At 42.7% G+C, this 13047-nt stretch overlaps 1 protein-coding gene across 1 annotated transcript; it reads right to left on the bottom strand.

Moving 5' to 3' along the window:
• Positions 1-1757: 1757 nt before the first annotated feature.
• Positions 1758-12182, bottom strand: RPL22 (ribosomal protein L22). The gene is made up of 4 exons (XM_026660058.1): positions 12100-12182; positions 11181-11285; positions 6190-6314; positions 1758-1971 (listed from the first exon to the last, which is right to left on the bottom strand). The coding sequence occupies exons 1-4, from the start codon at positions 12157-12159 to the stop codon at positions 1827-1829; spliced, it is 435 nt and encodes a 144-aa protein (XP_026515843.1). The 5' UTR covers positions 12160-12182; the 3' UTR covers positions 1758-1826.
• Positions 12183-13047: the final 865 nt, after the last annotated feature.

The following is a 13047-nucleotide window of genomic DNA, read 5'->3' as shown; positions in this document are numbered from 1 at the left end:
GCCAATATTCTACAGAGTTTAATGGTTCTATATTTAGGTCCATTACCTGTCAAGGTGTGTGAAGTTTCCAGGCTGCAGCATTTTCTACAATGGATAGGAAAACCCACACCTGCAGGAACCATGCTGAAAAGCTTAACCAGTCCTGCCACAACTCTACTTAATTTTTCAAAGTTGTCATATGGACAGAGCTCAGACTTGAAGTCATTGCACTAGAAATAAAGCACCAAGACACCTTATACAAGACTCCCCTCAGGCTTTGACCCTAAGCATTTGTTAAGTCACAGCTGCTTGAAGAATTTTGTAGGGGCTGGCCTACTTCTAGAAAGCATGCTGCTATGCAGTAGAGTCAGGTTCCAGGCCTAGGCCAGCAGAGCTCATGTTGCTCATCAGCACTTCCACCGATTCAGCAGCAACACTGTCCATCTCCAAAGGGACACATGGCCAGCCCAGTACCACCATAAGAATGGCAACTCAGACAGAAGGGAGGGCAGGGAAGAGAAAAAACAAGAAAAACATTTTGTATGGTTTAATGCTTCAGCTTCACAAAGCTTTAGTGACTAACTCTCAATATCACTCCAAGGTAACAGTTTTAATTTAAATTACAGCAATAGAAAAAAAAAAGGAAGATGAGCCATGCCACACCACAAGAGTCAAGTCTCGATTTGAAGTGAAGGAACTGTACAGGCAACAGATTCTCTGAAATATTCTAGCAGAGCCAAAACTGGCTCGAAAACCCGCTTCCTACAGACGTTTAAGAACCCCCATGCATTCATACTGTCAGTCCTTCACCCTCTGTGCTCTCAGCCTGAGAAACTCCCCACTCCAGCTGAGGGCAGAATAGTTTGAGCAGTTAAGACTTTGGTTGCAATAGGTATTTAATGTATTGTTATAAAATATTCTCAGGAGGCTGCATTAAGGACACTACTCAAATAAAGTAGGGTGAGATTTACCTTCTCTATCACCCACAGTGATTCCACCACCACTCTTTTGCTACTACAACCCAGGAAGGGGGGAAAAGGACTTTACAGCTCCTTTGTCAATAGATATTTAATGAATTTTAAAGTCATGTATCTCAATATTTAATTTGTTTTTAAGTCTGACAACATAAAATGGCAGTTACTGGCTAAAATTTTCAAAGCCACGTAGGGTATGTAGCCACACAACTCCACTCAGGTGAAGAGGGGCTGTGGCAAAATCTCCTTGTCAGCTTTGAAAATCTCCACCCCTATAACTAAAAAAATGATGCCACAGCTAAGGACTTTATTAAAACAAAGCAAGGCCAGTGAGTTAGATGAACACCAGAGAATATTAGGCCTAGGCTTTACTTACCTTAAAAGTCTCAGATCCCGGGATAAATCCTGATCCCAGTGATGATCTTTTCCAGACCGCTTACCAAATTTCAGCGTAGAATATTTTAATTAAGCTATAAAGCCTCTGAAAAGAGACCATTAAGTATTGCTGTACTTGGAGCGTTACTATAATGAAGAGGAAATCTCTATTCTCCAATAAAAGGAGAAAACTTAATATCCCCTTTATGAGGAACCTCAGATTTTCTGAACAAATTCTCTGAATTAAGAGTAATGAGAAAATTTCTGAAAGTTGGGATAGTGGGAGTTGAACATTATCCTTATAATGCAAACTGTAAACCTTATCTATGAAGTAGATAGATATGAAGAAGTAGGCTTTAGAATGATCACTATGTAATCTGAACAACTGGAAGAGCTCCCGATGTCTAGAGTTTGGAAAACACAGAAAAGTTAACATTTTTTCCCCACGTTTTATTGAAGGAAATTTAATGTACAAAATATTTCCAGATCCACATGCATTTAATCCTCCTCTTCCTCCTCTTCTTCATCCTGGTTAATCTGGAAGTATCGCAATTCATAGCTTTCCTTGCTATTAGCAACTACACGCAGCCAGTCACGCAAGTTGTTTTTCTTCAGATATTTCTTAGTAAGGTACTTCAGATATCTGTGGAAAGAAGGCAGCCAATAATTGAACTGAAGACTGTATAAAGATTACTCATTCTACATTACATGCTCTTGAAATTTTGTATGCTATTTAATTGAATTTCCCTACCTTGCATTATTTAATAGTGTCTTTCATTTTCACCTCTGATAACAAAAAACAGGAGTTTGTCTTAACATTTTCCTCTCACACTTTATAAGAAAATTGGCTGTAATGATGTAGATTGTAACGTGACATTTTACTTTTTCAGAAACAAAGAAAATGTGTAGGTTGAAAGTGTTTTTGCATTTTCAGGTCTGCAACATTTGCCTAAGAGCAGCATTTAATATTGTCTTTTCTGAAGACACTCCCCTGTGGGACCCTACCACTAACTCACCTTAAAAGGACAAATTGTCTCTTCCATTAATGTTTTGACAAGCAGTTTTAAAAACAATTTTTCTTAAAAGAAAAAAATTGTCACCTGTGTGAGAAATTACATTCCTGCAAGGCAAGCCAAAAGCATGATATTACTGCAGAAGTGACTACAGCTTGTATTACACACAACAGTGCCTGAGAAAATAAAGCAATTCCCTATGAGAGGATGCTCAAGTTACGCCATGTCACAGCCCTAAACACAAAACATCTTTTAGAAGAGGGCACCCACAAGACAAAGAATGCTCTCCAAATACAAAAAGAAAGCACATTTAACCATCCATTCCAGCCAAGCTTAGATACCATGAGCCAACTTCTATAGGCCTTACTTAAGCAAAACTCCCATTGGAATCACTGAAGTAAAGACAGCAGAATAATACATTAAAACCCGAGGATTCTGGGAATGAGACACTATGGATGACAGAATAAATCTTGTATAACAGAGGTATGCCACACAATGCAGAAAGGCTAGCAGTTCTCTTCCTATCTCAAAGCCAAAGTGGTTCACACTGACAAGAAATAACAAGGGAAAAAAGGACTAAGTTTAATTTCTGTGGTATCAAATAAAGTTTAACAAGAGGTGGTGTAAAACCTCTGAGGGAAATGGACCAACTGACATTTTTCAATTCTTTACTAAGTCATTATTGCAGTAGTGCTCAGAATGTGCTAGGTGCTGTGCTGACATGCAGGAGACTCTCCCTGCCTCGAAGACCTTACAATCATAAAAGGAGAGCACAAAAGGGTAGGCAACATACATGCAAAATAATCAGGTGATGTGTGAACACACATTTTATATATAAAAACATGGAACTAAGTTTCAAGCTTCCCCTCAGCCTAGTCCTTGCTAATTTTGGAAGAGTAAAAACATTTATATCTTGTAAGTGGGTCTAGAGAAATGAGTCTTTAGGATCTGATTGAGACAAGGGTGGAGGTTGGGCAAATCGGATGAAAGGGGGTTCCAGGCATAAGGGGACAGCATGGAAGAAGGCATAAAGATGACAACAGGAGGGTATCAAGGCGAGCTTTGTTGGCAGATGGGGACAAAAGGAACAAGAAAGTAGATGAGGTCAATGGTGTAGGCAGGGACTGCTCAGTGTAAGGCCTCAAAGAGACAACTATTGTATGAAAAATACACTGGACGATGTGTAACTGGTAAAAGTCAATGATTTTAAGTACTTTGCTGACAGACAGATAAGACATGTAAATGTATTTCTGATTTATTGGTAGTTTATACATTTCCCCCCCAAAGATGTTTTATTTCATAATTTAGATGTCTTTGAATGATGACTATTGTGTCATTACTAGACCATCCTTTAAAAGGAAGGACTTCATTTAATTTATTTTCCACTTCAACATTCAAAAAAATTACTCAGCAGCCTAATCAGCTATTTAGAAAATTAGCCCCAAACAAATTAGGTGTCAATTTCTATTTCAGAATGTGCATATGTCTTCATTTAAATATTAGTACCAAATACTAAATTTAATCATGATAAATGTAAATTGGTCATTGTTAATCACCAATTTCTGAAGACTGCATATGAAGTTTAAAATATCAGCACCTACACAAGTGATTTGAAAGGTATGTCCTACTTTTAATCTCACTTATTTTATACAATTTACAAGTCAAAATAAGATTGTACATCCAAGCAGCTAAATGGAACCAAGTTCAGCTGGGTCCTGACGTTAGTCCCTTGCTTCCAGGAATGCTGCTGTTACATTCTAGAAGGATAATAACTGATGCAGGATTTGAGGAGACAGAAGAGGAGCATATTAGATTATTAGAAATGGTTCCAGTGAGAGTATTTTTAGACATGCCTGCTTTGTTATATATGCAATCAGAGATTTCAATCAATTTAATAAAATTACCAAAAACATGTTGTGGGTAGCGTAACAATGCTCACTTTATAAAATGGTAACACCATGTTAAATAGAGAGAACTGATGATTGCATTGCTGCATAATGTAATTATTGTTTTGTCTCTGATATTACATGGCAAAGATTTGTAAACCTGTTAAAACTTCCTAAATAAAAAAGAAATCGTTCCACTGAATAATTAAAATGTATGTCTCCCAGTAATTAGTTTTGACCTTTACCTGCTTTTTAAAAAAATAATTTTTAAGGGACAGTATAAAGGTGGGGTGGGAGGCTGAAGTCCGGTAGGATGACCAGGAAATGGAAGATTATATAGTAGTGGGAATCATCTGGATTGTTTTCATTTCTAGCCTTATTTTGAGATATTTTAGGAAGTTGTAAAACTGTTGTGTAAAAATAAAATAAGTTTTTTATTAGGCATCAGCTGGACTCCACTGAAACATCTTCCACCATAAAACTCTAATGAAGCTTTTTGTTTAGGAACAGAAATACAGTCACTGTGCATAACCATATGCGCAGTTCACCAGTGGAGCTGAAAGCCATTTCCCAAATCCTCTCCAAGACAGACCTATCTTGACTTGTTTTCATCTTGTAGTAATGAGATGTAAGATCTTCTAATGCATTAGTATTTAATGGCAGAGATTCTGAGGACCCAGAGGGTCAGAGTCAGGCATAAAAAAGAAAGCATTAGTAGAGAAGAAAACTGTTATGAATGTGATACTTATCAATTAGGAAAGTGACCTGCCTCTTGGTGACACACTCAAGAGTTCTAAACGAAGTGTGAGAGAACTCTGCTAATGGTATAACTGTTCAAATCGTCATCATCGGCGTCTTTTAAATTGTCACTCTAAAAGACCAAACCATGGTCTTCCTACAGTAAATTTAGCAAAAGATACAGAATGACAATCGTGAACTGTGAAGTCCTCATAGGGGGTTAGAAGGGACAATCATGATCATCTCACATCTGACCTCCTCCACATTGCAGGCCACAGAACATCACCCACCCACTCCAGTAATAGACCCCTAACCTCTGGCTGAGTTACTGAAGTCCTCAAATCATAATTTAAAGATTTTAAGTTACAGAGAATCCACCAATTACACTGCAAGTTTAAACCTGCAAGTGACCTGTGCCCCATGCTGCAGAGAAAGGCAAAAAACCACCAGGGTCTCTGCCAATCTGACCTGAAGAAAAATTCCTTCCCATCCCAAATATGGCAGTTAGACCCTGAGCATACGGGCAAGACCCAGCAGCCAGACACTTGGGAAAGAATTCTCTATAGTAACTCAGAGCCTTCTCCATCTAGTATCCATTGGAGATATTTGCTGGAGCCCTCTCCATCCAGTCACTGGAGATATTTGCTACTTGTAGTCAAGTATCAGAGGGGTAGCCGTGTTAGTCTGAATCTGTAAAAAGCAACAGAGGGTCCTGTGGCACCTTTAAGACTAACAGAAGTTAGTCTTAGTTAGTAACTTCTGTTAGTCTTAAAGGTGCCACAGGACCCTCTGTTGCTTTTTGCTACTTGTAGTAGATCCTCTAATCTACTGAAGCCTATTCACTTATGCACAGAATAGGTACAGCATAGACAGTAGCCACAAACACCTTCTCACGATCCTCTTTGCTAACACAACTCCAGGCTGACCTAGAGGGCAGGAAGTTCGAACTCCACAGACCCTTAGCTGAGACTGCCAAAAGGGGGCCAAACAGCATCAATGGTGACTGATGTTTGTTGTATCAATATCAGTACATTAGAATCTGGTTTGTGACATCATAAACACCACTGAAATTTACCATTTGATGGCTGTTGTCATTACCAACCTGAGATTGATTGGAACTAGCCTTCCAGAGAGAAAAGGCTTTGTATCCCACTCCTTAACCCCTTTAGCTAGACATTCCCTTTACATTATTCCAATAAATGTACAATGCCTCCTCTCCCTTACCTCTTGGAAAATGGCACCTCTGAAGTTACGGTGATTTTGCTCTTGCTTCTCTCAATGGTCACCACACCTCCACCCAGATTACCGGCTTTTCCATTCACTTTGATTCGTTCCTGCAAGAACTGCTCCTACAAAATAAGGGTAAGATTTGTTAGTCAGAGTTATTGTCATAAAGTCTCTCTGCCTTGAAGGGCAAAATATCTCCACTAACTTCCTAGCATCCAAAACGTAAGATAGAAGAGCATTTTCCCCCAATTTACTTCAAAACTTGTCTGGTTTTTGGTTAAAGTGTCTTCCTCACACATCAAACATTGAAAGGAAATTATTACTATATTCCTCCCAAAGACTTAGGCCCTGATCCTACAAAGATTAATATTATTAGTCCTACTGGCCTAAATGGGACTACTCGGGTACCTAAAATTAAGCACATGCACAAATCATTGCAGAATCACAGTTATAGTGAGCAACATCCATCAGGCCTTTGATGCCTGGACGTATTCACCAGTCTTAGGCATTCATCTTTCTGGATATCTGACAAAAATAAGGTTATAAGGATTCAAGTTCCTACAAAGTTTTAAATCACAATAAAGAGGCGACTTAATGACCTCCTTTATAAAACTTACTTTCCTAACTTCACATCTCACTTTTAGTGATAAAGAGCATACAAAAAGGCTTCTAAGAGATTGTAATTATATAAGAATCCTACTGAAGTGTCCCATACACATTTCAGCTAGCCCATTTCCTTTTGCCTTTGAAATCCCATATGCCACTATGCAGGCATCAAAGAAAATACAGCAGTGGCCATCTTCTATTGAAAGTGTATCCCGTTGGAGGCTCCACAACCAATAGCAAAATAGTGATCAGGAAGAAAATAGAAGGTGTCTACATTATAAATTTGAAACTCTAGTATTTTACCAGGATGTCAAAGTTATAAAAAATCTGAAGTCTGATTACCTTCAGTATTCTATTATAATCCTAATGTGATGATCAGATCAGCTAGATGAATCAACAGTCACCTACATTTCTGGTAAGAACTTAAATAAATTAAATAGGCACTGTGTTGCAATCAAAATGCATTGTTCCATCCAATCACCTCCACCACCTCAAATCATCTTATTTTTGATCTATGAAATGGGTATAGTATTAAAAAAAGTGTTTAAATTTGAAGTCTTAAATAAAGTTCCATAGAAATCATTGGAAGATATGCCATGAATAAGAAGTATCTACACATTCAGAACTACATTAAAAAAAAAAAACGCAGGGCCATTGAAAAAGTTCCCAGTATTTCCAAGACATTTCAGGGTTACAAACAATTCTAGTATTTTTCCACAATGATCCCAATCAGTGGGCATTAATTTAGCAAACCAATAGAAAATATAGTTCATCAAAGTCAGAACTATATGGCCTAGTTTCTAAAGCCACTTGTTGGCTTAGGATCAATGACTGCATTTGTAGCAAGCCCACAGAACGCAGGACATTTCACAATTATTTATATGAAGGTAATTCAAAGGAAGAAGACCATTCAGTTCAAGAATATTCCAACACAACACTACAAACTGCCCTCCACACAGCTGAAAAGCCACAACGTAATTCAGTAGCCAGAAACTTCCGCTGTAAAGAGTCTACACTGCAGAGTTAGGTTGACATACGGCAGCTTACATCGACCTAACTCTGTAAGCCAGTGGTTCTCAAACTTTTGTACTGCTGACCCCTTTCACATAGCAACTGCTGGAGGCTAAGCGGGGTTTGGGGTGGAGGTTGACAGCTCATGACCCCCCATATAATAACCTCATGACCCCCGAGGGGTCCCGACCCCCAGTTTGAGAACCCCTGCTGTAAGCATATACACTAAAACGTAGCTCCCAGCAATGTAACTTGCCCACAACACCAACTTAGATATATCTCCATATTTTATATTATATCTCATAGAACTGGAAGTGACCCCGAAAGGTCATCGAGTCCAGCCCCCTGCCTTCACTAGCAGGACCAAGTACTGATTTTGCCCCAGATCCCTAAGTGGCCCCCTCAAGGACTGAACTCACAACGCTGGGTTTAGCAGGCCAATGCTCAAACCACTGAGCTATCCCTCTCCCCTTAATAACTCCACCTCCGCAAGAGGTATAGCGCTTAAGTCAATGTACACTGGATCCTCGCTAGAACGCGCGTCTATGTAGCGCGAACTCGCATATAATGCGGTTGCAGCCATGGATCCCAAATTTAATTACTTTAATTGCAATTCATTTTAACGCAGTCCCCACGTTAACGCGGTACCGCACATGGATCCCAAATCCCGCGTTCTAGCGAGGGTCCGGTGTAGTTAGGTCAACACAGTGTCGGTTCTCAACCTATTTACCATCGTGGGCCGCATCCAATACTACATGTATGGCCCTGAGGATGTCACATGGGCCGCAACTGTGTGCTGACTGGGCCACAGGTTGAGAACCACTGGTGTAGACACTGCGTTGCATACATCAACTGTTGCTGCCTTTCATAAATTGTCCCACAATGCCCCAGGCTGGCAGTTAAATTGGTGCAAGTGCTCCTGGTGAGGATGTGCACCGCCAACACAAGGAGCATAGTGTGAACGTGTAAAACCAATTCAATTATTGCAGTGGCTGTACGTCAGCATAACATAGGGCATGTCTACACATCCAGCACTGCAGTGCCAGCACTGCAGCACCTCTGGTGAAGACACTATGCCGACAGGAAAGAGCTCTCCTGTCGGCATAATAAAACCACCTCAACATGTGGCAGAAGCTCTGTCAATGGGAGAAGCTCTCCCAATGACGTAAGCGCCAGTGTGGACAGCGCTATGTCGGTGTCATTCATGTCGCTGGGGGGGAGGTTTATTTACACCCCTGAGCAATATAAGTTCTGCCAACATAAGCTTTAATTTAGACATAGTCTTACGTTGACTTAAATTTGCAGTGCAGAACATCTATCCAAGAGAGATCCCGATCATCACTACAAAGAATTTATGTTAAATAAATCCACTTTAAAACTTGGGGGTTTTTTTAAATCTCAGAAGGATGCTAGCACTGTTTGAACATGCTTTCCCTGGCTAAGTATAGCAACCCAACAGTGCTAAAACTATTCTACAAATTTACAGTAGGCAAAACCATTGCAATCAACAGCCCAAACTTGCAACTTCTGCATAGAGTCTATGCTTTTTACAGAAAGTTGCAATGGTTGGTTGTAATATCTGGGAGAAAGTCTTTAGTCCTGACCAGGTGAAGCCCCCAAAGCACTGTCCTCCCAGCTGCATAAAGGTTCAGCTGTCCTAATTTCATTACACAATGTTTGCCTCACATCTGGAAGTAAGCCTAAAGCCCTTGTTCCCAGCATTATGGGATAAGTGAGTCACATGCCCCAGAAAAAGCTGGTACAACCAAAGGTGTACATTGTGCTATGCATGGACTTGCCTGTTGTGTGGACACAGTAAACCACTTCAAGAGAACCAGACAATTTATGCAATTAATGTCACCACAATGTCCTCTCACTTAGGGTCAAAGTCTGCACTGACTTCACATCATTCATGTCCTCATCTATCATCACTGACTTAAGTTATTACAGCGGGTGCAAACTGGAACAAATATGGACCCTGCATGTAGAATCACAAGAAATCTTGCCATATTTAACTGGAGTCTCACACTTCATGCATCAGTTATTGTATGGCCAATGATCTTGGCCATAACCATATCAGCAAAATACTAATAGTTTCCCTTCAGTCAAGATTGAACGAATTGTGTGTATATGGCTTCCAATGTCAAATGTGACAGGACTGCTAATACAGACACTATTAGACATCATCTTGACTAGATAAAATGGTCAAATGTAGGTCAATCTAAGACATAAATGAAGCTCAACCTTTTCCCCCTAGTGTACATGTAGGGCAACACCTTGTAGCTTGATTTAGCTGGCCCTGTGGCAAAAACATGACAATTTTTCAGTCAAGACAAAGCCTAAGACACTATCTAAAATTTTCAGAAGCATCGAAATGACTTACATGCTTGGGAGCCTAAACACCACTGAAAGTCAATGAAATATAGGAATCTAAGTGCCTACGGAACTTCTGAAAATTTTGCCATAAAATACTAGTCTAACAAAAGGTTTTGTCATACAATCAGGCTTGGACTATGCTACCCAGGGAACACACAATTAGTGTGATTTAGATCCAGCATGGAAAGGGTTTACCTCACTATCCCAGAAGAGCAGCCAGGATCTGAAAGGTGCTAGAAGCAAATATGGTTCCTTTCATAAGAATCATGCATTAACTTTGCCAAGTTCCACTTAGCCAAGTTCCACTTAGCTGCCAGCCCAAGGTGAGTGAATTCAAATTTACCAATTCTCAATGCCAAGCACTAACCAGTGCCCACCCACTTATTAACATCTCATCTACAGTAAGATTTTTAGATAAACCCCAACATTGCTTCTCTACTGGTAATAGTCACAGTAGGAACCCTGCTGTAGATAAGCTTCTGTAGCCACCTGCCTTTGAACACCATACAATGCAACCCTGCTCAAGGCAGATCTGTAGAACATAATGGTAAAATCACTAGCTGCTGTAAGAGCCTTCGCTACACAAGGTTTCCCGCCACTGCATTGCAAGAAACTTTTTGCCAAACCTAGCATAGGTAAGGCTTTAAAAGTGGTGACACCGTTGCCACTAACTGCAGCTTAATGGGGAGGAGACAACTGGAAAGAGAAAAGGAAAGTTCCCAACAGGATGAGAAACAGGCTCAGGAAATAGAAGTTCATAGTTAGCAGTGGCTAAGACCAAGCAGGCCAGCAACACTAATGTACACCTTTGGGGATATGAGAGTATCCTAGAGAGTGATGCATGGGAGAGAACGAGTCAGTGGATTTTTGCTATAGCAAATATATTTTCATAATCATTTCGTATAGCTGCCAAATGATTCCTTTGCTGGACCTCCCAGCGGCAAACGCCATTATAGTTAAAGAAACACTGATGGCCGAGGGCATTTAACACTTACGAAGTTGGCTGCATCCATGATTCCATCTTCGACAGGATGGGTGCAGTCCAAAGTAAACTTTAGGACCTGCTTCTTTTTTTTGCCACCTTTCGTCGCAGGCTTCTTCTGTACAGTTAAAAAGAAATAAAGTTACACAGGTTCCATATTCTAAACTTAACCTTACGCTTTGGCATTAGGTGTAAGCGTATGTCTTAATATCAGCGAGTAAGAAAAAAGGGTAGCGCTCATTCACAACAGTGCCAAGCCCTAGTTACAACGCGGATGACACCCCCAGACAGGACTGCACCGTGTCCCCGATCAAATTTCTCAGGGCCACTGAGCCAGGTTATGACAGGACCGCGCAGCACCCGGCTAGGGTGACCAGATGGCCCGATTGTATAGGGACAGTCCTGATTTTGGGGTCTATTTTCTTATATAGGCTCCGCCCCCCCACCCCACCCCGATTTCTCACACTCGCTGTCTGGTCACCCTACACCCGGCTCTTCCAGGCACTCAACCCACCCCAGCCTCGGGAGCCAGACCGGCGCCTCCATGCGGCCGTGAATCGGGGGACGAGGGAAAGTCCCAGAAGAACCGAGGCGGGGGCCGCCAGGGACCAGACCCCAGGGGCCGCGGGGGGGGGGGGCTGGCGCCATAGGAGGCTGCAGGAAACGGGGGGCTCCAAGGCCGGCCAGGCCGCAGCAGGAAACAGGCCCCCGGCGCGGCGGGTGAAGGCCCCGCGGCCGGGGCGCCCGGGCCCTCAGGAGGCGATGCGAGGAGCCGGGTTTGCGGCCTCCCCCGGCACCCGCCCCGCAGCGCGCGCCCGGCCACCCCCGAGCCAGGGCAGCAGAGCGGCCAGGGGCCGGAGCCCGCGGGGGTCGGGCCGGGGCGGGGAGCCCGCGGGGAGGCCGGCCCGGGCCCGGCGTGGTTGGACACTCACCACAGGCGCCATGGCGGCTGCAGCGAGAGAAGCAGAAAGGGAGGGCGGCGCGACGCGCATGCGCCAAATCACCCGTGTGCATCTCGCGCATGTGCCGACGACACCCCCGCGTACATCTCGCGCAAACGCGCATGTGCCCACCACCCTCCCCTCCCGAAGCACGCAGAGCGCAGGTCAGGCTAGCCAAGTACTGAGCGAATAGATTTCCCCCGATAAGACACCCCTTAGCCATCCGCATCTCTGGGATCGATTAGCGCTACCTGTGCAGGGTCCCGGATCCGTCCCCTGCCTCTCAGGCGGCGGGTCTGGGCAGGGGCCTGGCGGGCGGGGGGGGGGTCGGGGCCATGGGGAGGGCACAGGACTGGGGGAGAGGGTAGGCTTTGACCCTGGGGGCACTGAGATCTGTGTCACTGCTGAGCTTTCCCTTGGTGGGGAGCGAAGGCGCTGGCACCATTCCCAGGGAGCAGGCAGTAGAGAGGGAAATCAAACCAGAGAAGCAGCAGTGCGTACAGCTTTCTGTCCCCTCAGCACCATAGCCCCAAGGCAGACTCTCATGTAGGACTCACGTCACAGCAGCTTTTGTTAATAATAATAATAATAATTAATAAAAGCCACCTTTCTTCCCAGTGATTTCAGATCTCATCATAGTATACACATACATATCACTTCTTCCTGTGCTGAAATGCAGCCTGTTCTGGGATGGAACGTGGCAACTGTTTAACAGCTCGTAGTGACACTGCACAGTGGTCTAGGACAGAAGTTAGCCTGGGCACTGGAGCCAAAACCTCTACCCCCAATTCATATGTATGTGGAATGCATAGCTCAACAAAGCCCTGATCCTGGAGAAAGTAAATAAGGAAGTGTTATTTACTCCTTCTCATAACACACAAACTAGGGGTCACCAAATGAATTTAATAGGCATCAGGTTTAAAACAAAAGGAAGTATTT

The sequence above is a fragment of the Terrapene carolina genome, unplaced genomic scaffold (genome assembly GCF_002925995.2).
Source record: "Terrapene carolina triunguis isolate 2854851 unplaced genomic scaffold, T_m_triunguis-2.0 Scaffold714, whole genome shotgun sequence".
NCBI lineage: Eukaryota > Metazoa > Chordata > Testudines > Emydidae > Terrapene > Terrapene triunguis.
This window is presented reverse-complemented; position numbering and strand designations above follow the sequence as displayed.

Excerpts from the sequence above, each read along its gene's own strand:
- RPL22 (XM_026660058.1), bottom strand. The coding sequence starts at position 12,159 with ATGCGCGTCGCGCCGCCCTCCCTTTCTGCTTCTCTCGCTGCAGCCGCC. Across the intron at positions 11,286-12,099 it reads CAGCCGCCATGGCGCCTGTG|AAGAAGCCTGCGACGAAAGG; the intron begins GTGAGTGTCCAA and ends TTAACTGTACAG. Across the intron at positions 1,972-6,189 it reads GAGGTGCCATTTTCCAAGAG|ATATCTGAAGTACCTTACTA; the intron begins GTAAGGGAGAGG and ends TTCTTTCCACAG.